This window comes from Hevea brasiliensis, chromosome 11, assembly GCF_030052815.1.
Source record: "Hevea brasiliensis isolate MT/VB/25A 57/8 chromosome 11, ASM3005281v1, whole genome shotgun sequence".
Lineage (NCBI taxonomy): Eukaryota > Viridiplantae > Streptophyta > Magnoliopsida > Malpighiales > Euphorbiaceae > Hevea > Hevea brasiliensis.
In genome coordinates, this window is record NC_079503.1 from 58,792,169 (window position 1) to 58,818,674 (window position 26,506).

Genomic DNA, 26,506 nt, shown 5'->3' on the forward strand with positions numbered 1-26,506 from the left:
GTGTGTATTGATGCAAGAGGGGAAGGTGGTTGCCTATGCTTCCAGGCAGCTAAGGCCACATGAACAGAACTACCCTACCCATGATCTAGAACTTGCAGCAATTATCTTCGCAATGAAGATATGGAGGCACTACTTGTTTGGGGAAAAGTGTTATATTTACACAGACCACAAAAGTCTAAAATATTTGCCAACCCAAAAGGAGCTCAACCTTAGACAGAGGTGATGGATTGAGTTCTTGAAGGACTATGATTGTGTGATTGACTACCATCCTGGGAAGGCAAATGTAGTTGTCGATGCTTTGAGTAGAAAATCCATCACAGCTTTGAGATCATTGAATGCCCGTCTATCCTTAGCTCAAGATGGAGCTATTTTGGCTGAGTTGCAAGTGAGGCCAAACCTACTACAGCAAATTTTATATGGGCAGAAGGTAGATGAGAAGTTAATGGCTACTATGAACAAAATCTCAGAAGGGAAGGCAACTGACTATGAGGTGAAAGTAGATGGGTGTTTGTATTACAAAGGAAGAGTGTGTGTACCAGATGATGGGGAATTGAAAGCCAGTATTCTAAAAGAGGCACACACCAGTTTTTATGCTATGCACCCATAAAGTACAAAAATGTATCATGACCTGAAGTTTCAGTATTGGTGGCCTGGCATGAAGAAGAACATAACTGACTATGTGACTAAATGCCTGACATGTCAGTAAGTCAAGGCAGAACATCAAGTTCCATCGGGTTTGCTACAGCCTATACGCATACCTGAATGGAAATGGGATCGGGTCACCATGGATTTTGTAAGTGCTCTACCTCTCACCCAGAAGAAGCATAACGCAGTATGGTTGATAGTGGATAGATTGACGAAGTCAGCACACTTTCTGCCAGTTAGGACTAACTACTCACTGGAGAAGTTAGTAGAATTATATATCAAAGAGATAGTTAGACTGCATGGAATTCCACTTTCCATCATATCTGATCGAGACCTAAGGTTTACATCGAAATTTTGGAAGAAATTGCATGACTCCTTGGGTACACAACTCCACTTTAGCACAGCTTTTTATCCTCAGACGGATGGGCAATCAGAAAGAGTAATCTAGGTAAATATTAAAACCAATTAAATTAATATAAATATTGAACTGAAATGATAATAATAACATGAAATATAGTTAGGCCCTTGAAGATATGCTGAGGAATTATGTCATTGAGTTTGAGAAAAGTTGGGATAGATACCTTCCACTGACAGAATTTACATACAATAATAGCTACCAAGCTAGCATCCAAATGGCCCCGTATGAAGCATTGTATGGGAGGAAATGTAGAACTCTAGTGTGTTGTACTGAATTGGGCGAAGATAAACTAGTAGGGCCAAACCTAGTGAAACAGACTGAGGAGAAAGTAAAATTAATCAAAGCCAATCTGAAGGTTGCCTCTGACAGACAGAAATCCTATGCTGACCTGAAGAGAAAAGAAATAGAATATGCAGTTGATGACAAGGTGTTCCTCAAGGTGTCACCATGGAAGAAAGTACTGAGGTTTGGAAGAAAAGGTAAGTTAAGCCCTTGGTTCATTAGCCCATATGAAGTCATTGAACGTGTGGGTCCAGTGGCCTATAGGCTAGCTTTACCACCAAAGCTGGACAAGATCCACAATGTGTTCCACATATCTATGCTAAGAAGATACCGCTCAAATCCTTCGCATGTCATTTCCATGGAAGAAATTGAAGTACAACCGGACTTGACATATGAAGAAGAACCCATACAGATCCTGGCTCGGGAAGTGAAGGAGTTGAGGAACAAACAGATTCCACTGGAGAAAGTGCTTTAAAGGCACCACAACACCGAGGAGGCAACCTAGGAAAGTGAAGAGACGATGAAGCAACAGTTCCCTCAACTGTTTGCATCAGATAAATTTCGAGGATGAAATTTAAATTAGAGGGGAAGAGTTATAACATCCTCACTGTAGCAATTTCTTACATTCTACTGTTTCAGTGACCGGTGTCGGTTCGGACAGCTAGAACATCTGAAAAAATATTTAGACTAAAGTGAGAAGCCATAATTAACTCAAATATTAACAAGAAAAATGTAGGAAAAATTTTAGAAATAAAATACAACCAAGTTAAATGAGCCGGTGCCCTAGCGATGGGTAATCCAGTGGGAAGTTACGGTCCTCACAGCTACAAGCCCTAAACCCATGGGAAAATTCATGAAATAATTTTTGGGACTCCAAAGAAGAGTCATTGAGGTTTCTATGGCATTAGAATGCTAAGAAAAGGCTTAGAAAAAATTTTCGATCGGTACAGACAATTTTGGCTCAATAAGCCAAACGGAGAGCATTTTGGTCATTTCATCTTCAGAGATGATTTTTGACCGACTTGTCCAGTTAAGTAAATAATTATTATGACATAAAATATAAATAAATATTGATAGAAAATTTATTAAAAATGAGTAGAAAAGGAAGGAAAAGAAAATGAAATTAAAAAGTTTAATAATGACATCATGCATGTGTAAGCATGATGCAATTAAATTCCTTCCACCAATCACCATTTAACAAATTTATTTAAGAGATAAAATTGGAGATAAATACACAAAATTCTCATCTTCCTCATTTTTCTTCTTGGCCGAAATTCCCTAGAGAGAGAAACCACCATTGATGCTCTTTCATGAGCTTATCAAACCTTGATTTTCTACCATAGCATCACCTACTCTCTTCACTAAATTTGATCCTCACACCTTAAATCACCACTAGGCAGCAAAAAGAAGAGGAAAAAGAAAGGTTTTGACAAGCTTGGGAGTAGCTCCAACAAGGTTAGTGTCCAATCTCTTTATTTTTTTTCTTTAAATTCATGTTAGGGAACAGTTCTGTATAGTGTCCGTGTCACCTCACAGACTACAGTGCATTGGTAGAACACTAGGTCTCATTTTAGTATTTTGTACTGCTTGTACTTTATAATTAAACTTTTATTTTTTCATGTATAAATTGAGACTCATGTAATATATTTTGGTATTAATACAAATATTTGTAATTTGTGTTTATAAATGAAAATTTAGTATTTATTTATGATTTGAACATGATTATCATGTGAAATGAATGAATGTCAAATAGAAGAAGTTTTAAGAAATGGTTGAGAATATTGAGGTTATGTTGATATAAATGGAGTTTGAGAATGATGAGAAATGTATTGGAAGTGTTTTTCACAGGTTCCAAAGAACTGTTTTCTCCATTTTTAGCCAGTACTCTGCCGGATTATCTATAAAATTTTCGGAATCTCAAATTAATTTATAATTTCAATAAATGATTTAAATAAGATAAATTTCATAGATTTTACTTAATAATTATAAATAAATAAATCAAGAATGGATAATAATAAATGAGATAAAATAGGGTGCTCCGGCACCGAGTGTGACATGCCTTGCTCGGCTACACTGTAGATGGGTGAGGGGTGTCACAAAATAAGAATATGAATTGATGAATTTTTTTATCCTTGGAAAATTATTGAAATGGTTTGAAACCACAGTGTCATGACTACATGTTTGAATTCCTTACTAGCTTGCCTAGTGAGATGAATTAGATTTATATTCTCTCTCTAACTGAAGTATTGAGGTGTGTGCTAGTTGAGGACGAGTTGAATGAGTACTCATATATTTGTGCTAGTTAGCCTTTGCATTCCCCATTAGCCTTTGGTTATTGGAAAAAATTGGATATTTGTGTCATGATCAAACTGTGTGACTTTTCAAAATTTTGTTTTATGATTTGTGGAATGAAATTTAATTTATTTAAGGAATTTTTTGGCTATAGAAATAAAGCATGATTTTCTATGTGTTAATAATTCAATTGATTTAGTTTGAGAAATTATGATTTATTGATTGTGTAAATTATTATTTCCTTAAAGTTGTGCACTACTGAGTCTTTGGCTCAGTGATAGCTTCTTATTGCTGTCGTAGGTAAAGAGACAGATAAAGCAGCAAAGTAGGCTGCTGGTGACGTGAAGTAATCATTATTTTAGAGACATTACCGGGTATATAAAAAATAACCTTGTAAATATTTCTTTAATGTATATGTATCTGTGTGTATGTACATACTGGACTTGAGCAATTGTATAAAAAAATTTTAGAATTTTATTTTAACCAGTGTAAATATTTATAATGTAAGCCAGTTATTTCTTATTAATGAAATCCTTGAGTTTCTTTTGAATTTTTTTTTATAATGAATTGCTTGAAATTGTATTGATTGAGAATGGATTATGATGAGTTGTAAATGGAGTTGTGGTTTAAATGTATATTGGGAGTGTTTTTCACAGGTTTTGAAGAATTGTTTTCTCCATTTACAAACGAAACTCTGTTAAAATTTCTGTAAAAATTCTAGAAATTTCGAAAAGGTTAAAATTTATTGTTATGATATAAACCCCAAATAAAAGTTCTTTAATGATAATTATCTTCTCTTTTCACCTTGAAAGAAATTGAAATTGTACAAAATTCCTTGTAATATATTTAATAGACCACCGGTAGGCAAAGTTTGGTAATTCATTGGATATATTACGCGATCATGTCATGCCTTATGTAAGGATAGGGTGTGACAAGTGCAAATTCTTGTAACGTAAACCTGTTATTTCGATTAATGAAATGTTTAAGTTTCTTTTTTAATTTTTCAATTAATGAATTGCTATCTTTGATTTGTGTTGATGAGATTGAGTTGTGTTGAATTTATTGTAGTTGTGGTTAAGATGTATATTGGGAGTGTTTTTAACAGGTTTTGAAGAACTGTTTTCTTAATTTTTAGATGGAACTTTGCTAAAATTTTTGTAAAAATTTTTGAAATTTCGAAAAGATCAAAATTATAGTTATAATATAAACTCCATTTAAAAGCTTTTTAACAGTTATTTATCATTTCTCTACACTTTGAAATCTATGGAAATTGTTTAAAATCCCTTATAATATATTTAATGGATTATCGGTATGTGAAGTTCGATAATTTATTGGATATATTACGGGATCATGTCATGCCTTATGTAGGGATAAGGTGTGACACAAAACCTTTTATAACTTTAAAAACTTCCTCCCAGCAAAGGCCTAGAATTTGGAGTGGACTTAAAGAAAGGAATTGTTTTAAAATTCAAATTTTAGAAGACAAGGTAGAAGAGTTAATTTTGAAGTCAAATTTTACAAAGAATAAGTGAGGTAGGTGTTGAAGAATTAAGTCAAAAATTAAAATTCCACATTGGAATGGCCTAATTAGCCAATCCATGTGTGGGAGTAATTGTTTACACTAAAAATAATTTTGTTAGATTATTAATTATTTTAAAGCCACAATTAATTAAATTAATTTTTTATTAAAATTAATTAATAAGTTTTATTTTACTAATTTAATTAAGTTAGGCTAACTAATAATGGGAAGTCAACTATGAGAAGAAAATTTAAAGAAGTTAAAAGAATGTGGGCAATAACTTTCTTAGCACATTGAACGTGGAAAGTAGTTTTTGTAAAGACTTTTAAGTGGTTGCAAGAAGAATTATGAATAGCTGATGGCTTGCAATGTCACAAACCCCCACTCAACTAATCAATCAACAAACCAAACTTTAGTAATCTTTTGTCCTTCACTTTATTGTCAATTTCAACTCAAGTTCTCTTTAATTTTCAAGCTGTTGCACTTCTATTTTCGAGCTCCATAATCAGTTTCCAAGCAATCAACACAATTTTCATTCTAATTCAATTGTTATTAAGACGAAACTGTGTTCAATGTAGCTGATTTCCTCAATTGATTTGATACACTCACTATCTGGTAAACATGCATTTAAGTTGTTAGCTAGCCAAATTGTATCTAAAGTAAACACAAGTTTTAATTTTAGGGGAAATTACAAAAAGGTACCATATGGTTTCACCCATTTCACTTCATGATCTGTAGTTCATTTTGTGACAAAGTGGCACCTTGAGGTTTCGCACTTTTTATCTTCTCTTTATCAAAAGGTGTTGATATGGAAGAGAAAGCAACTGAAATGGAAGAGAAAGCTACTAACGTGGAGTAGAAAATAATGGGAAAATTATAACAAAGTACTTTGTGGTTTCACTCATTTTTCACTTTAGAGCCTGAGGTTTACTTTGTGACAAAGTGGTACACTATGGTAACTCTCTGTTAGCAAACCACAACATTTTATCAAATGCTATTAATTTTACTGATATGGCATTAAAATAATATTTTAAATTACTTTTAATAATAATAAATAGAAGAGGAAAAATAATTCATACACCACTAAGATATTTCATGCAAGAAAGAGCCAAATATACTTTAGGAATTTGTGATTCCGAAAGTGAATATGCTAATGTGGAGTTTTCCATGAAGACCCTAACTTTTGAAATCATTATTAGCAGATTTTCTGAACTTGAAGTTTGCACCTTTACTTTCAGAATCACTATTAAGGATTGATGATATGGCATAAACTTTCAGGTGACTTACTAAATTAGTATAGTAGAATTTGGGTAGGAGTAACAATTTTACCGTTGGAGCGGCTAGATTAAATCAATGCTCTATACTAGCTAGCAACCTATTCCTCCCTTCTATGAGGTGGCTAATACCTCTCTTCACTTTGGGCATGATTTCCATCTGCATAGGAGTTCATGGCAGAAGCTGCCTCCCAAACTCCTTATCACTTCTGGACACCGTGCTAGATTCTTCAGGCCTAGAGACTTAGCAATTAAAAAATAATAAAACTGGCAAATTGAGTTTTTCAAAGAGAAGAAAATGCATAAACTTTTTCATGATATTTTGAAAGTGAAATATCTTAGATTTCGGCTATTTTTTAGAGTTAAATAATTCACTTGGTTTGCTAATAGTGCAAAATCTCATGGTACCACTTTAATTACAAAATAAATCACTTACCTGAAGTAAAAATGAGCGAAACTATATGGTATTTTTTTTTATAATTTTCACTTTTTTTTTTAATTCCAAGTAAGCAAATTTTTGTTCATGCCAGCAGCTTTTTGTACCCCGTCAGTAGTTTTCTATTTCACGTTAGCACCTTTTGATGAAGAGAAGATGGAAAGTCATCATTTGCTAACTGTGCGAAACCTCAGGGTACCACTTTATTACAAAGTGAACCATAAACCTTGAAATGAAAATGAGTAGAATTACAAAGTATTTTTTTTGTAATTTCTTCTTTTTTTAACCCTAAAAATAATTTCAAACAATAATCATATATCAATCTCGACAATCCATTTTAGGCTTCCAATTGTAATCGTCAGATTAAACTATATAAATGTCTTTAACTAGGGGGTGAGCATTCGGTTCAAACCGAACCGAACTGAATCAAACTGCCAAAACCGAATTAACCAAAATCCTTGTTTCTATAAACTGAACTGAACCGAACAAGCAAGGGAACTGAACTGCACTAATTCAATTTGGTTCAGTTTAATTCAATCGGTTTTACTCCTCTAACCACCCCAAGCTCAAAATCGCTCTCCTTTTCATCACCAGCAACGATCTCTACTTTGCATAATTAATCAATTTAACCAAAAAGCCATCAAATAATCTCAATCAATTTAACCAAAAAATTACAGAGAATCCTTCTTCATACAAATGGTGTTTTCAAGATAAATCAAACTAAAAAATCAACATCATTTATGTTTCAATGAAAATACTAAAGAGATTAAATGAAATCAAAACAAATGAAAAAAATAAAACAGATTAAACCAAATAGGAATAAAATCCCCAAATTAAAACAAATAAAAATCCTTGAATCTATCAAGCATACTTGGTAAACAAAGCAAACAACAACTTTAGTAGCTTCAACTTTAATGGCAGTCGAGGTAATTGGCAACATGCAACAAAATGAGATGAAGAATAGAATTTGAGGCAATTGAAGGTCGAGGGTTATCACTATGTATTTGAAGAATAAAAAGAAGAATTTGATAGGCAAGCTTGCTATGTTGGGCAAGGCAAAGTCACCATGGCCAATCACTGGCTAAGCCTAACTTGTAAGTTGCAAAGATGGAAGAAGAAGGAAAGAAGAAATGGCAGAGGAAAAATGGCCAAAATGGGATGGGGAAATGGACGGTGCAGAAGAATAGTTAGCTTATATAATGGATGTGGTTAGGTTAAGGTTAAAACTTGAGTTTTATATAATATTCGGTTTGGTTTGATTTAACTGAATTTTTTACATCAAAATCAAATCAAAATAACTAAAAATTTTAAAAATTAATCAAATTAAATAGTATTCACCCCTATTTTTTATCCACGTGCTCCTCCACTTATATAGTTCTTTCTAGGACGCCACTAAAATCATTAGATAACCACCTATTTACCATAGTACCCTATTAGCCCACCTCTAGTGATATTGTACTTTCTTTTGATATTACTATGCAAAACTACATACCCTGAAATTAAAATGGATAAAACTGAAAATGCCTTTTTTCTAATGTCCTTTTTCTTAGCCCTAAGAATAATTTCAAAACAATAATTATATATCAATCTCAACCACCCACTTTAGGCTTCCCATTGTAATCGTCAGATGGAACTATATAAATGTCTTCGACTCGCATGTTCCTCCACTCATCTCCCATCCTCGTTCTATCTTTCTACGACGCCACCAAAATCATCGAGATAAACACCTGTTCACCACGGCACCCCCCACCCCACTGATCAGTGACACTGTACCATTCTTCTTTTTACCTCGCCGGAGGGATCACCTGACAACTGTCACTGCCACTACCTCAGTCAAATCCCAATATCGCCTCTGATTTTTGCCTTATTTCTTTGAAGTCTTTTGCTGCAAAATCTTCGTATTTTCCTCTTAACTTCTTCGCATTCAGTCTTCTATGGTGAGTTTTCTCTGATTTTGAGCAATCTAAGTGGACCTGTGCCACGTGCAACCCCGGCAATCTGGTCACTGCCATCCAAATGGGCGGCCGGAACCTGGAAGTCAACCTCTTGTTTCTACCTTCTGCTCCTCTCTTATAGCTTCTAACAGTGAAGAACCCTAAACCCAACATCATAATCATCACAGGTCCATGATCCCTGATTGCGACAATGGCTAACTCTTCAATTACTGATTCCTTTTTTCTTTCTGCATGACCAATGGTTGCACATGAACTGCACATGCCTCAGTATTTCCAGGATTCAGCTAGATCATCATCTTCTTCTACCTCTCAATAACAATAGCTTAGGCTTACCGAATTTCAGGTATTCTATAACAAGCCCTTTTTTTTTTAATTGGCTGTTGTTTGTTTGGTTGAACTGCTTTACTGTTTCAATTGGAGTAAGCTTTAATATAATGTATTTTTTTTGGTAGAATTTAATGTAATTTCTAATGATAAAAATGATAGTGTCTATCAAAATTGAGAAACTCTTGATAATATTTTCTTGAAATTCAATTTGAAGAAGCTTATACGATTAGTTTTTGCAGAAGACCTTGATTTCCTTTGATTAATTAACCCCCATTTGCTTGGTTTAAAATTTTGATCTTTATGTGTGCTAGGTTACATGGAAATCGACAAAGCAATCAAAGAAAGTGATGATAGAAGGCTCAAAACGAAGTATAATAATGCCATCTATGTTATTCAAAGAGCTCTTGCTTTATACTCGTGAGTTCTTCTTTATCTTCTTCAGGGCTGTGGTTGATTTTTTGTATTTTATCATAGTGTGATTTGTTTGTGGTTCATATTCTTGGTTTTTAATTTATGAAATGTAAGGATAATCTCCTTTTGATAGCAAAGATTATTTGGAAAGGAAAGATAAAACATGGAATTTATGTTCTTTGGGCTTTACCAAGGTGAAAATGAAAACATTGTTGAAGCTGAGACAAGTATTTGTATTAGGTTGAATTGAGTAGAAGGAAAATTCTAATAATGAGAAATTAAGGTTTCTTTATTTCTGTGCGCCTTTTGCTGGCAACTATGCAATGAAATTAATGCATGACAAATATCTGCTGTTTCAAGGCTCTTTTTTTTTTTTTTTTTTTTTTTTTTTTTTTGTATAATCTTTCGTAATGAAAATTTTTGTTGACTTCAAATTTTCTAAAAACTAGTTTGGTTCCCTTTTACCTTCCAGAATTAGATGAACATGAATGACATGGTAGAATTTGTGGATTTGGCACTTTTAGCGTGATTTTGGATATTTTGTATGCTGAAATTATCTTTCTTGTTAATTTCATCAAGAAAATTGTCTATGTATGGAAATGGTTACATTCATCTATAATAATATTTAGTGAAGAAGAGTGTCATATTTGCGGTATGATTCCTTGTTTGTATTTTCCTATTAAGTACATTGTGAAAAATGGAATCATATTTTCATGAAGGTATTTTAATTGTTCTCTTTTGGATCTAGTGAACGTTGATTTTGACGCATTTCTTGTCAATACTTGTGTGGATTGTTGCATTCTCCTTTAAGATTGTTAAATTTTAATTTTTTTTTTCCTTGTGTTGGTGTACATCACCAATGAGAAAGGGTTTGTAAACACCATGTGGTAAATGTTCTACTATGGAAATGTGATAAATTAAGGAGACCTAAAATGACGTGGAGGGAAGTAGTATGAAAGTATTTTATAATTTTTTAATATTGGTGCAGAATTTCTCTAAACAAAGTTGAATGGCTAAAAAGGATCCATATAACCAATCTCAATTAGTTTAGAATTAAGATTTAGTTGTTGTGTTTGTTGGGGGGAAAATGCATTGGAAAATATTCCTACATGCGAATTCATTTTCTGTCTGTAAGTATTGTATAAAATCTTAGTAGATTTATTGCGTAATACTTGTCAAAATATAATTATTTAATATTTTTCTAATTTCTTTATTTGCACTCTCTTAAAATGTAATAAAAGTATTTATTTAAAGCTTGATCCCATTTTTATTTCACTATTTCATTGAAGGCCTTTTTGGATTTATTAATTATATTTTGAGCAAATGCTAATTATAATAATAACAATTATTATTATTATTATTAAGGAAAAATACACTTAAATATCCTGTACTTTAACCTTTTTAGCATTGAGGACATGCACTTTGTTTTGTTGTAATTAAGGATAGGAATTTTGGCTCCGTTTGCATTGTAAGAACAAATTGCTAACGATGTTAACGTGGAATGCTAATGTGGTGCTATGCATGATGTGGCACTGAGTGACATACTGATGTGGCACCCGTGTATGATGTGGCATGGTGACGTGACGTCATGTATGATGTGGTGCTGATGTGGCATATTGACGTCAATGCCATGTTAGCAATTTTTATGCTATGTTTCATTTTGTCACCTAAGTGCAGAGAAGGTAGAATTATATGTCCTGATTGTAAAAAAGAAAAAAGAAAAAAAATAAAGTTAAAGCTCTAAATGCTAAAAGGATAAAAATTTTGAAAGTGTATGAAAAAAAATAAGGAGAGAGGGAGAGATAATGAAAGAGGAATGGGAGAGAGAGAGAGAGAGAGAGAGAGAGAGAGAGAGAGAGAATGAAAGACATGGGGAGAGATAGAGATAAAGTGACTCTCCCATACCTCTCTCTTTATCTCTTCTTCTCCCTCTTTCTCACTATGTCTCCCTCTCTCTCCATATCTCTCCCTTTCTTTCTCTCTCTCTCTCTCTCTCTCTCTCTCTCTCTCTCTCTCTCTCTCTCTTATTGTTTGAAACTTTTGCATTTTTAAACGTACATGAAAATATAAGGAAAGAGAGAGAAAAATGGCGGAGAGAGAGAGACAAATAGGAAAACGGAGAGAGAGAGAGAGAGAGAGAGAGAGGGAGACATAGTGAAAGAAAGAGGAAGAGGAAGAGATAAAGGGATCCCATGCCTCTCCCTTCATCTCTTCCTCTTCCTTTTTCTTTCACTATGTCTCCCTCTCTCTCCCCTCCCTCTCTCTCTCTCTCTCTCTCTCTCTCCCCCATTCTTCTTTCATTATCTCTTTCTATCTCCATATTTTTTATGTTCTTTAAAAATTTTTGCATTTTTAGCATTTAAAGCTTGAACTTTTTTTTTTTGGGCAATTTAGGACATGTACTTTTACCTTTCTGCACTTAGCTGATAAAATGAATGTGGCATAAAAATTGCTAACGTGGCATTGACATCAACACCACATCATACATGGCTCCACGTCATATATGGGTGTCTCATTGGCATGCCACGTCAGTGCTGCGTTGTACATGGCGCTACATTAGCATGTCATGTTGGTGTCATTTAACATCATTGCCAATTTGTCCTTGTGGTACAAATGGAGTCAAAGTTCCTATCCTTAATTACAACAAAACAAAGTACATGTCTTCAATGTTAAAATGGCTAAAGTATAGGGCACTAAAGTGTACTTTGCCCTTATTATTATTATTATTATTATTATTATTATTATTATTATTATTATTAATGAAAGTGTTGAAAGTCTCTATTCAGACTCAGTTGACAATATTTGGAGTTAAATTTAAAATAATAAATTAGATTACTCTAAATAAAAAAAAAAAAGCCTTGATTTCATCTAAACGTAAAAACTGAATACCAATATGACTAGTTTGGTTTTGGTTTCAATCTTCCTGAGCCCAACAATTTGGAATTTGGGGCGCACAGTTTGGTTACCTGCCCTAGATGATAGATGTTATAAAGGAAACTGTTGAAAGAGTTTAGAATGTGGAAATCTTCGAGGTTGCCTAAAAACTTGGGAATATTGTAAATGTGATGTCCAATGGGATAGGGAGGTTTTAAAATCATCAGATCATCTTTGCTTTTGAAGCTTCCAATTATTCATTTTTATTTTACTTTATCGTTTGAAGGCAATATTAACCTGTGCAACTGCATGTAAATAATCCTGGCATATTGTTGCTTTTGCTAGCAAGGAGATACTTCTACTTGACATACATTCACAGTTTCCTATATAAGCAAATTCTTGTGCCTGCATATGTTCTATGAAGTGCCATAGTTCCATGGTTGTCATTTTTCCACTTCTGATAATTGAAATTGTTTTCCTTACAGAATTGAAGAGCTTGCCTTCAGCTTCAATGGAGGGAAGGATTCAACAGTCGGTTTTTCTTCTACATTTTCTTGACTACTCCTACTATTATCTTGTCTCATTGATGGTGAGATTAAACTTGGATTTGTAGGTTTTGCTGCACCTGCTTAGGGCTGGCTATTTTTTGCATAAAGGGGGACAAAGCTGTTCTGATAGGGATCTGACTAGTTTTCCAATTCGCACAATATATTTTGAAAGTAGTTCCGCCTTCCCTGAAATCAGTTCATTTACCTATGATACAGCCTCGAGGTGAAAAGCTCTCTCTCTCTTTTTTTTTTTATATATATATTTTTTTAAATTCCATTTCTTTTCTACAGAAACTACACAAGTAATGAGTTATTTAAGTGTAATAAAAATTCTGCCAGACCATGTGAACTGTTTTTAGCATATTCGTTGGACAGTGAATCATCTAGTTTTTTATTGACTTCATTCATTCTTCATTTGTTTTTGAGAGTTGAATTACTTTATATTAACAGCTATGGTTTGCAACTGGATAGCATTAGCTCAGATTTCAAATCTGGATTGGAAAATCTTCTAAAGGCTAATCCTATCAAAGCTATTTTCCTTGGTGTTCGAATTGGTGACCCTACTGCGGTATGTTTCATTCTCTTTCTTGATGAGGGATGCCTTGGTTGTATAATATCACTAAGTTCCTTTTTTATGGAAGAGAGCTTCATGTTTGAGACTGTATTATAACAAAGTGCTTTATCTTTGCAGTTAGGCCAAGAACAGTTCTCCCCTAGTTCACCTGGGTGGCCACCTTTTATGAGAGTGAATCCCATCTTGGATTGGTCTTATAGGTCTAGTCATGCACCATAAGTTATCTTGTGATGCCTTCTTTTTTTTCTTCTCCTTATTTGTTATTTTTGGTGAATTTACCAACATGAACTTCCTTAGGATTTTGGATAAAATTCTGGAAATAAACGTTGATTCTTGGTTTTTAACTTTTGCTAATGATAACTGAACTCCGAGTAAATGTATTAACATAATATGACCTTTTGTTTTAGCTTCTATTATCATGGACTTGGTAGTCACACTATTTTTGCATGGATTGCTAAATATTATTTAAAATACAGGAGGCAGGAGGAAGGCTCTCTGTGCAAGTGTTAAAATTTTGGGCTGATTTCCTCTCATTATTCTTGATATACTATAAGTACAACATTATTATACTTTCTTTTTGCTTTTAAATTTTCTCTTAACATCTGAAAAAACAATGGCCCTCTTTTTTTTTTTTGGTCAATGCAGACTTCTTCCAAATTCCTGTTAGTTTTAAATTTTATGCCTGTTATTAGTCCACATCTTTAATTTGTGGTCATTCGTGAATTAAGTATTTGTTTGATGAATCCAGAACGCCTCTATATGCCACCAAGTGTCATGCTAAGATTGATAATTTCAGCTGGTTTGGCCTATATATGTTTTACTTTCTAACAACTCTCATGTTGATTGAATTTTGCTATGTATTGAAGAAGGGCAAATTTGGGGTTCTGACTTGTTCATTTTTGTAGAGATGTTTGGGCCTTTATTCTGACCTGCAAAGTTGAGTACTGTAAGCTTTATGATCAAGGGTAATTCTTCTTCTGTGGCTTTGAAATGTTAAAGACTTATTGTTCTAGATTTTGAACATTTGCGGCTTTCATAGGTGCAGGCCGTGCTTCTTGATTTTACTGGTTTGCTCTTTTATGCAAATATATAATATATGGCCACTTAAACACTAAATGGTTTTTAAACTTCTTTGTTGATATTTTATATAATATTCTTATGGTTATTCTTCACAGATACACTTCAATAGGGAGCGTACATGACACAGTACCAAATTCACTGCTGTGTATTAATGACTCCAGTTGTAACAAAAAATTTAAACCTGCATATTTGCTTGCTGATGGAAGATTAGAAAGAGCAGGAAGGGTAAAAAAGTTGTCTCTTTCGATTCCTGGGCATTTTCCTGTTTTCGGTGATAGCCCAGATAGTGTGGACCCACATAAAAATGGCATGCTTGTAGCCTCAGTGATTGCTGTGGGGGATGAGATTCTGTAAGTTCCTTTTTTAATTGGTTCTCTTTCATATTTTCTATTCTTCTGAGTTAGCTTTTGCATTCTTCTGAAGTTATTGGGTTTGAAGATAAGTAATTTATGCAATTGGTGAGGTGGATGTATAATTTTGTTCAATTGTTGAAATATCTTGTTCTCTAGTACGGCCCTTCTTTTTCATGTCTTTTTTTATATGCGGTTTTTTCATTATTTTGTTAATTTTTGGCTGATTATATGATTATATAGAGTCAAATTTGCATTAGCTCCAATGCTCAATAACTATTCCAAAATTATTTGATGTTTTTTTTTTCCCCTGAGAGTGTAGCATTTCAAATGAGTTTTGTGAGTTACAAATGTTTGATGTTAACTTATAGATGGGGACAAAAGAAAGGGTTCTCATTGTCTTAATATGAAATGTTTGATATCACAATTCACAACCTTTCAATTGGGAAAATCTGAAAACCCTGAGAATTTAGATTATGTAAATTATTTAAATTTTCCCAAACGCTCCAGTTTAGCTTTATTAATTATTATGCTTTTATTTTTTTTAATTTTTTTTTAATTTCTGCTACTTGCTGTTATTGGTTAAGTTTTTATGTCTTATCTGTTCCATAGCTCAGGTTCGGCACTGTTGAGGATCAGTTGGGTACTTCATTGTGTAGAAAGCTCCATTCAATTGGTTGGTCAGTATCACAAATTGCTATTGTCCAGAATGATGTGAGTTGTTATCTATGAAAATCATCTTGTAGGTATTGTTAGTCTTGAGTCTTGACAGAATTAAGTGGTGTAAATGTTTGTATTCTGAATGTACAGGATAGAGCTGAATTCATATTTTATGCAGGACAATGAATATAATGATGAGCTTCATGTTTCTTTATAACTAGATGAATTTATTTAGAGCCCTAACATTTGCTTATTGTCCTCATTTTAAAAAACCACTGCTTCACATTTTGTTCACACCAGATAGATTCCATGGCTGAAGAGGTTGAGCGACATAAATCTACCAATGATATGGTAAATGATTCTATTTTATTACTTTTTAATGTAATGAGGTTATGTCCGACATTGTAACAAAGGATTTTTTTTTTGAGAGTAAGACATTGTAACAAAGGAGTTTTTTTTGAGAGTAAGACATTGTAACAAAGTTATTACTCTTTATATTGATGCTTGTAGGTATTTATATATGGTGGAGTAGGTCCATTGCAATCTGATGTTACCTTAGCAGGTGTTGCAAAGGCATTTGGGGTTCGCCTGGTATGTGTTATCATTTAAAGTGAACCTTTTTCTTTCCTCTTCTTCCTAAATCTGTGTTCACAGGTTAAGTACATATCTTTATACGGTCTCATTTACTGCTTCACTAAATGTGTCTGATAGAGTTAGGTATTTGTACAGATTTCAAATGAAAAAGAAAGGGAAGAATTATTTTATTTCTTCTTGAATGAGAACAAAATACTAGGCAATTCACTCAAGAACAACAAGAACAAATAAAGGAAAAATATCAAAGTTCAGAATAAGAAAACGACACAAATGGACCAAAGTATCTACTTTCCCAGGCATAAATATGCAAGAATTCAAAATGCACAGCAGACCCTCACTCCTCATTCGCTTCTATGTTTATGGTCTTCTATATTTCCCTTTCCCAACAAACTTTATCTCTATCTTTTATCTTCTCTAGCAAACTGAAGTTAGTCCTCTTTAACCAACAGATTGTACTTCCTCTATAGTTATCTTTAGCTGTTCCTCTGGCTGTTGGTTGGTTGGCCTCACTTCCCTTCTTCTAATTCTTCTGGGCTGTCCTGGAGTCTCTTTTCTTCTGGGCCTTCAACCTGATCCATAACAGTGTCCTAGTTTCTGGAATTGTCTTTACATATCATTGGTTAAAAAAGTGACAATAGCTGGCATTAAAAGAAAGGGACAAGCGGTGCCATTCAGCTTTTTAACTTCTTGGTTGCAAATGCTTATTAATATGATGTTATAATCCTGTATCAATAACTAAATCTCGATTGTTTTTGATGTAGGCTCCTGATGAAGAATTTGAAGAATATCTTAGGCATCTTATTGGCAATCAGTGCACTGGTGATCGTAATGAGGTAATTTGATATCTAGATTATTTTGATACTTTGCTTCTAGTAGAAAGAAAAACAAAGTAGTTCATATTATATGTTGTAAAAAGACATGCATGGATTTACATTGAAGGACGGGAATCACAATACGTTTATCATTGTAGAGTCGAAGTTTACTCTTTGGGCAGATAATTTCTTAGGTTAATGCAACAAAAGGTCAGATGTTTGCTACTCTATTTGAAAATCAAACCAATACACAGATGGCATCATTATCTAGATATTGGTGTCTTGATTGAAAAAGAAATACAAAGCTAAGAAGGAAAGCTAAGTTAATAAATATAGGCTTCTTTAGTTTCTTTCTCCCTGGATCACTACCATTAACATCCTCTCTCTTTCTCTCTCTCTCTCGCTCTCTCTCTCCGTTTTTTTTTTGGTGGGGGGAGTTTGGGGCGCGGAGAGGAGGAGAATGGCAATATGCTAATGGAATGGATATTGCATGCTTTAAGAACATTGCTAATATTGACAGAAGCTTCTGTTGAAGAAAATTAAAAGATGGCTTTTGCAAGACATATATCTTGCAACTTTGTTCAAGACACCGATTAGGTTATTTGGTTTCATAGAATTTTTTTTTTCTTTTTTTGGGTACAATTTCATAGAAGTTTGATCATTTCTGTTTCTGTGGTTAGGTTTTATGGACATAGTTTCCCCTTCCTTTTCTACTGTTGATTGTTGCCGTTTGTCATCTTTCATTTTTTTTCCCCTGAAATGTGCACTAAAATATGCAAGCCAATCTGTGTATTTCGACAATATACTTCGCAGTACAGTTCATCTAACTTCATTAATTTCATCCTTGGCCTTCCTCTCTTCAGATGGCTTTGTTACCCGAAGGAATCACTGAATTATTGCATCATGAAAAGCTGCCAGTTCCCATGGTATGTGTTTGGAGCTAAGTTATAATATTTATGATGGTTCTTTTTTCTCTTAAGCAATGGACTGACTGTAATTTATGAGGTTCTAGTTTGAATTACTGTCAAGTGATGCTCTTTGTAGATTAAGTGCCAGAATGTAATCATTCTTGTGGCAACCAATGTTGCTGAGCTGGACAAGGAATGGAAGTGTTTGACAGAATTAACAAAATCTTACGGCCTGTTTCCAATGATGGAACCATTTGTATCAAAACGCTTAACAACCAATCTTTTAGATGTATGTATTATAATTTTCTATTTCATACTTCTCAGTTTAGGCTCATGAACTATGACATGCATTGTTGCATTGTGCATGTTGAATATTCATCATTTGCAAGTATTTGTTTGTGGATAGTGATAATAATATGTTCTGCTTATTGCTGCAGCTGTCATTTGACTGACTTAGATTAGTTAGTTACATTGAAATTTTTTGTCATTCACAAGTAAATATGATGCTCAACTAGAGTTAGATTAGTTATGCGTAGCCTTTTTGGCAAGTTTCATGCATAATATCTAAATAAAAATATTAATGTAGAAGTTAAGGGCCTGTTTACTTGTAGAAAATTGAAGTAGTTTTCTGAAAAAGTTTTCTAAGAAAATTGCAACATAGATTTTCGTGTTCACATGTGCCAATATTCCAAATGAAGAATTGGAAAACCAATTTTCCATTTTTCAAATTAACTAAGATTTGAAAAAACAATTTTAAGTTGTTTTTTATAACTAAAATTATACTATAAATTTTTTATATTTAAAATTGAATAATTTTTTAGAAAAATATTTTTTTACAATGATAAAAAAATTAATCATATTATTATAAAATTAATTGAATAAGACATTTAAAAAATTAAAAATAAAATAATTTTTAAATATATTTTACAATTATTTATTTTTTAATTATGAAATGTATGAATAATTTTTTTATTTTTTATTTTCTTGGATTAGAAAATTGTTTTCTTTTAATAGGTTTTCTTTGTTTTCCCTTGTTTTCCATAAACAATGAAAACTTAATGGAAAACAGAAAATTGTTCCCCACAAATAGATCTTAATTCTTTAGGACTCTTGCAAGGCTTGCTTGCTTGCCTGAAGATTGCATATTTTGAAGAAACTCATCTTACTTCTAAAGTAAATCTCTGTAGGATAGCTCAACTTTTCATTTCTTGGCAACTCCTTTTCAATGATTGTCATATGTTTTTTCCAGGTTGATTTGCATAAGCAAGCATATCAAATAAGAAGTGCTTTTTTATCAAATAAACTAGAGTTCTTGTAATTTTGTTAGTCAGCATTGTTGTGGAAAGAGATGATTTTCCTTGATTTCAATTAATCTGTACATGGGTATATATATACAATTGATTCCTATAATTGTGTTCTACTAATTAGGAAGAAATCCTAAATAGGAATACAGAATACAGAATATACAGGGAAATAATATAGTGATTGACTTTCCATAACACTCCCCCTCAAGTTGGAGCATAGATGTTAATCATGCCCAACTTGTTACAAATGTAGTCAATCCTAGCTCCATTCAGAGCTTTTGTGAAAATATCTCCTAACTGCTCTCCAGTTTTGATGTGTCCTGTTGAGATGATCTGTTGTTGAATCTTTTCACGAATAAAGGGACAATCAATCTCAATATATTTGGTCCACTCATGAAACACCGGATTAGAAGCAATATGGAGAGCAGCTTGATTATTACACCACAATTTCGCAGGCAAGGAGGTCTTAAAACCTGTCTCATTTAGTAATTGAAGTATCCACATTACCTCATATACTGATTGTGCCATGGCTCTGTATTCGGATTCAGCACTAGATCGAGAAACTACACTCTGCTTCTTGCTTCTCCAAGACACCAAATTTCCTCCAACAAAAACGCAATATCTAGTAGTTGACCTCCTGTCAACCTTAGATCCAGTCCAGTCGGCATCTGAAAAACATTCAACATTCAAATGCCCATGATTACCATATAGCAAACCTCTTCTTGGAGCGCCCTTCAGATAACACAAGATTTGTTCCAAGGCTTCCCAATGAGCAACAGTTGGGGAAGACATAAACTGACTTACCACACTGACGACATAAGCAATGTCAGGACGAGTGACTGTAAGGTAGTTCAATTTTCCTACCAATCTCCTGTATCTCTCTAGATCTTCAAACAACTCACTATCCCCTGCTAACAGTTGTAAAGTTGGAGTCATTGGTGCACTACAAGGCTTAGCTCCTGATTTTCCTGTCTCTGTCAATAGATCGAGGACATATTTTCTTTGAGAGAAGAAAATACCCTTCTTACTTCTCATAACTTCGATACCCAAGAAATACTTTAACAATCCCAAGTCTTTGGTCTGAAACTGGGTTTGGAGGAAGGTATTAAGAGATGAAATACCTGTAGAGTCACTCCCAGTGATGACAATGTCATCCACATAGACTACCTATAAAATACTGAGTGATCACACTTACTCTTTTGCATACCAAATTCCTGTACTGCTTCACTGAATCTTCCAAACCATGCCCTAGGACTTTGTTTCAAGCCATAAAGAGACTTCCGAAGCCTACAAACTTTACCCAACTCCCCCTGAGCAACAAACCCAGGTGGTTGCTCCATATACACCTCCTCCTGAAGATCACCATGAAGGAAAGCATTCTTGATATCCAATTGATGCAGGGGCCAATCATATGTAGCTGCTAAAGAGATAAACAAGCGAATAGAAGTAAGCTTAGCTATAGGAGAAAAAGTGTTAGAGTAATCAACCCCATATGTCTAAGCATATCCTTTTGCTACAAGGCATGCTTTTAACCTAGCCACAGAACCATCAGGATTTACCTTTACTGTAAATATTCATTTGCAACCAATAGCTTTCTTACCAGTGGGCAAAGGCAATAGTTGCCATGTACCATTAGCATCTAAAGCCTCCATTTCCTCTTTCATAGCATCACACTAGCCAGGATGAGACAGTACCTCACCAACAGTATTAAGGATAGGAACAGAGTCTAAAGAAGTAACAAAACACCAAGAACAAGAAGACAATTGATTATAAGAAACAAAAGAAGAGATAGGGTAAGTACATGAACGTTTACCTTTACGAAGAGCAATGGGTAAGTCTAGATCAGAATCATGATCAGTATGAGGTACAGGATCTCCCAACGAAGTAGCTGGTGGAGGATCTGAGTCCGGAATTTCCAATCTCCTGGAATAAACATGAATAACGGGAGGTCGAGTAGGTCTAGAGATAGAAGGAACAGGCTGTGGGAGAGGACTAGACATTGATTTCATTACAAAAAGCACAAAAGATAGAAAACAACTCAGAACGATTCTTCATTAAATATAATCAGGTAACACGTGAGTAATCATCAACAAAAGTAACAAAATAACGAAATCCAGTTTTAGAAGTAACAAAACAAGGACCCCAAACATCAGAATGAACCAACTCAAAAGGGGATGAACCCCGTTTATTGACTCTAGACACAGAAGGCAAAGGATGATGTTTTGCAAACTGACACGACTCACATTTTAGTACTGATAAAGACTGAAAATGAGGACACAGCTTCTTCATGGTAGACAAAGAAGGATGACCCAATCTACAATGAGCTTCAAGAGGTGTTAAGGTACTGGAGCAAACAAGCGACCGCGGTATATGATTTTCCAGAATGTAGAGATCACCTGACTCGCGTCATTTACTAATAATCTGCTTCGTCGTAAGATCCTGAAACAAACACTGGTCAGGAAAAAAGGAAACAGAACAATTTAAGGTACGAGTAAGTTTACTAACAGAAAGTAGATTAAAAGAGAATTTCGATAGACACAACAGAAGACAAAGAAATTGACGAAGTCGGGTTCGTAGTTCCAGAACCCATGACACAAGAAGTAGAACCATCAGCTAAAGTAACAGTAGAGGAAGTGAGATTAGACTGAAAAGCAGATAGAAGACTATCATGTGATCTGTCGCACCAGAATCAAAAACCCATTTGGATGAGGAAGACACAAGGCATGTAGTGGATTTACCTGACTCAGCGATCACAGTGATAGGGGAACTGGTAGGCTTTAGAGATGCCTGATACTGGGAAAATTGTGCAAAATTCTCTGCAGATACGAAATAGTTTTTTCAGAGGAAGATACTGTAGAGTTCTTTGCTGCTATATTTGCCATCTGTGATCGCTGATTTTTCCTCTGAAGTTGCGGACAATTATATTTTGTATGGCCAGGCTCATGGCAATAATAACAAATGACTCCTCTTGAGTCCTGATTAGAACTAGCCTCTCTATTATGCTGATTACTTCTGTTGCCTGTAATTCCTTCTTTACTTCCTCTTCTATTACCTTGTTGTCCATTTGGATTATGGCTAATAAGAGCACTACTGGCAGGCTGTGAAGATTGGGTACTCTCTGTACAAAGGACCCGTGTGAATGTTTTATGCAAAGAGGAAATCTCAGAACTGGATAGAATCTAAGATTTAGCAGTCTCATGCTCTGAAGGAAGGCCTGCAAGAAAACTCATAACAGCCAATTGCTCCCGTTGGGCCTGCTGAACTTTCACATCAGGACTAAAAGGCAACAATACATTAAGTTCCTCATATACCCGTTTAAAATCTATAAAATAAGCTATGAGAGACTTATCCTCTTTCTCAGCACGGTAGAATGCCTTACAAACATCATAAATACGGGATATATTCTCTTTACCAGAATACATAAAATCTAAGTAATTTATTAATTCCTTAACAAATTCACAGTGATTAATTAAACTAATTACCTCACTATGAATCGAGTTCCGAAGCTGCAAAAAACAACCGAGTATTCTCCCTTAGCCAAGTTTGTCGTGTATCATCAGTGGGTAGATCTTTAGTAAGGTGATCATCCTTATCAATGCTACGCAAATAGACTCTAACAGTCTTACTCCACTCCAGGTAATTCGAACCATTAAGTTTGTGTTCCGTGATCTTAGTCATCACCGGAATCACATCAAAAATAACATTCTTATTGTCTGCCATTTGTTGAGACAGAAAACTAACCGAAACGCTAATCCAAAGTGCTTATAGTAGCAAAATAACCCAAAATCATAAATTAAGCAAATACCAAAATAGGATTTGAGAGCCAAACCTCAGAAGTCGCACACAGTGGTGGAATGAGGGGGTTGAGGCGACGCCGGCAATGTTGATCGGGGTCGAAACGGCCGGTCGGCGGCCAAGGTCTTCTCCTGAGCTGGTTGGTGAGAACAACTAGTCACCCTAGATTGATGACCTGCTCTGATACCATGTAGAAAGAGATGATTCTCCTTGATTTCAATAAATCTGTACATGGGTATATATATACAATTGATTCCTATAATTGTGTTCTACTAATTAGGAAGAAATCCTAAATAAGAAATCCTAAATAGGAATACAGAATACAGAATATACAAAGAAATAATATAGTGATTGACTTTCCATAACAATTGTTTTAAGATAGTGGAATGTTGATGTAGATAGACGTGATATTGTATTCTGTTGTTTGCAATAACCTTCTTGTTCAATGAAATGCAGGTAGAAATTGCTCAACCTCTATCAAAACTTTGTCTTGAATTTCCAGATATTAATATTGGTAAGTTTCACTAAAATTAGTGCAACTCATTTTGGAATATCATGTCTCCCATTCTCTTCTCATTCTGATGTTCCTTTTGCAATGTGAAGGGGTTTATCGCAAATGCAGAAATGGGTCATTAATAATTAGTTTCCAAGGAAAGGTAAAAGAAAATATGATAATATATACCCAACTTGCTAAATTTCCTTATACAAGTTGTTCCTATAATTATAAGTGCTTAACAAAACTTGTTGCAGAAGCAAGTGCGGGTTGATTTAGCGGTAGAAGCATTATGCAACATGTTCCATCCAAGGGCATTTACTGAAATTAACTAAATTTGTGGTTCTGCTCATACTTCAAACTGTTGCTTTTGAAGCTTCAGAAGCCGATACTTATTCGATATTTGTACTGTTTGCAACATATATTGAGGAGGAGGTTACCTTATTGTCAATCTAAAGATCATATGGGAATATTAGTGGAGTTTACAATCAGGAAGAGAATATTATATATATATAATCAAAAAATAAAACCTACATATAAGATGGTGACGTGAAAGTTCACACATGCATTAACTGCACCAAGTCTGTGAGAAGGAACGTAGCAATGCTGGTGAACTAACAGGTTGAAAGGACGTTGTATCAGCTTTAGGGAAGAGCTGTGTGAAGTTCACATCTCTGTTCAACTCAGGTCACCTGGAAGTTGAACAAACAAACAGTTCCTTTGGAATTACGGCCATGGTTTGGTTTACTTCAGAATTAAAAATGGAAATGTAATTTTTTAAATGGAATTCATTTATTTTCCTTTGATTAACGGAGGGATTTACATATTTTTTTTTATGATGCTTTCATATTTGAATAAATCGAAATTATGTTGAAATGATGTCTTTAATTATCAATTGTTAACTAGTTTGAAAGATAATTTTGAAATAAGATTCTTGGCAAATAAAATGGCTCTTTGATGCTGCTTCTACTTTTCTAAGGCATGTTTAGTATTGGGATAAATTTTAATAATTGTCCCTGAATTTATATAGTTGTAATATTATAGTCCTTTAACATTAAAATGTAACATAAAATTTCTTAAATTTTCAAATTTTAAACAGAAAAATTCCTCTAGCTTTTAATTATTGATTTTTTTAATTAGAAAGTGATGTGAATAGTTTTTGCATGGCACTTAGTTAATATTTCTCTCATCTTTTACGTAAAGTGTAAAATTATTTTATCTGTGCATGAAAAATTATTCTGTCTATAAAGAGAAAAATGATTTAATTTACACATGGCTTGAGAGAGGAGAAATATTGATTAAGTTTTATGCTGAAATTGTCTAGGTTATCGTCTAACTGAAAAAATGGTAATCAGAGGTTAGAGGAATTTTACTATGCAAAATTTAAAAGTTAATGGAATTTTATGTTATATTTTTAGATTGAAAAACTGTAATGGTACAATTAGATAAGTTCAGGGACAATTGTTAAAATTTTTCCTTTGATATTGTTATTATATGCAATTGCTAGAACTTTAATTTAATATTGAATAATTGAAGAAATTATTAAATTTAATTTATTATAAAGTGAAAAAAGAAGATATATTAAATAATATGTTTAATTATTTTTTATTGATAAAATTTGAAATTATGAAATTAAAGCAATAGATTAAATATAAAAATTTATTAGTGTAATAGGTTAAAAATAACAATTAATAATATATTGCTTTAAAAATTAATTTATGTATTTGGTGAAGTCAACTAATATAATTTAATAACCATATGTTAGGTTTGAATTTTTCCAAATTGAGCATTTTCCCAAGTTTGACACGAAAAATTAAAGTTTTGTTTTTTCCGCAACAACTGGTAAACATTTTGTTATATATAATTAAACGGAATTTAATTTTGTCTAAAAATAATTAACAATAATATGTCAAACATTATTTTTATGCAGCATAATTTTAATGATTTAATTTTGGAACTGTTGCTTGCATTAGGGAACTCAGAGAATAATAACAAACATGAGATTGGGAGATTGAAAAGATCGTATTATTTGATATCTTCTTAGATGTATGTATGCTAGTACACACAATAACTATGAGCTGTAACAACTTTGTAACTGACAACTCATCTGCAATTCTAACTGACTTCCCGCCTACCTCAAAAAAACTCTCGCCAACTATAATTTACATTCATCTACATCCCCCCAGCCTTAAGATGGAGATGGGCTTAAAAAAATCCTAGGATGCCCTGAATTCAATCTTTATGGCTGGGATTAAATTTCCATAGAATAGTTTATGATCATACATTTCACATGTCCATTGTATGAATGTATGTATGTGTGTGTATGTGTGTGTATATATATATATATTCATGATGTGCATGTGATATATATGAAAATGAATAATGTGCAAAGTGAGACCAAATAGTAATTAGACAGCCCACTAAATCTTCCAATGCAATGATTAAGTTGGTAATGGTAAATTTTGAAAATTGCACAATGATCTTCCATTGAGGCAATTACTTTGATAAATTTTAAACACTTACATTGTTGGCTATGGTTACATAGGAATAATGCATTTAGTTTAAGAGATTTTCTTAGAAGTAATTGTTAAGCATAAGATGTTGTAAGTATGTAAATACTTTAGTGGCCAAGAATGGATGTACCTAAAGTCATTAAAGTTCAAATTTGCATGCTTGCTGACTCAGTGGGCTCAACTTAACTAATGCAAGAAAAACCAAGAATGGATGTATATGAGGTTTAGAGCATTAGGGATCAAATAATTGATTGAGTCTCACATGAGATGTGACGGCAAAGTGTTGGTTACTTATAGATTATTATGAGTCTAAGAATGGATGTACTTAAGGATGATTAACAAGTCTATAAGAATTCAATCACCCACTAGAAATTCAACCCAACTTGAATTTCCGTTTCCTACTTTGGAAGTGTAGGATTCGCTAAATTAGTGGAAGAACCAA

The 26,506-nt window shown here is 33.6% G+C and overlaps 1 protein-coding gene across 5 annotated transcripts; it reads left to right on the forward strand.

Annotated features, from left to right (window-relative positions):
• Positions 1 to 8,438: 8,438 nt before the first annotated feature.
• LOC110635429 (uncharacterized) lies at positions 8,439 to 24,427 on the forward strand. Of its 5 annotated transcripts, none has more exons than XM_021784754.2 (18): positions 8,447 to 8,951; positions 9,090 to 9,164; positions 9,460 to 9,565; positions 12,919 to 12,964; positions 13,047 to 13,204; positions 13,432 to 13,549; positions 13,673 to 13,755; positions 14,461 to 14,520; positions 14,731 to 14,985; positions 15,603 to 15,699; positions 15,946 to 15,996; positions 16,156 to 16,236; positions 17,001 to 17,072; positions 17,915 to 17,977; positions 18,096 to 18,248; positions 23,515 to 23,572; positions 23,662 to 23,714; positions 23,809 to 24,427. In XM_021784754.2, exons 3-18 carry the CDS (start codon positions 9,465 to 9,467, stop codon positions 23,884 to 23,886), a joined length of 1,527 nt encoding a protein of 508 aa, XP_021640446.2. In that variant the 5' UTR covers positions 8,447 to 8,951; positions 9,090 to 9,164; positions 9,460 to 9,464; the 3' UTR covers positions 23,887 to 24,427. The 5 variants fall into 5 exon arrangements, with proteins under 5 accessions (XP_021640448.2, XP_021640449.1, XP_021640446.2 ...); XM_021784755.2 differs by having other exon boundaries at positions 8,447 to 8,803; XM_021784753.2 differs by having other exon boundaries at positions 8,448 to 9,164.
• The last annotated feature ends 2,079 nt before the right edge of the window (positions 24,428 to 26,506 follow it).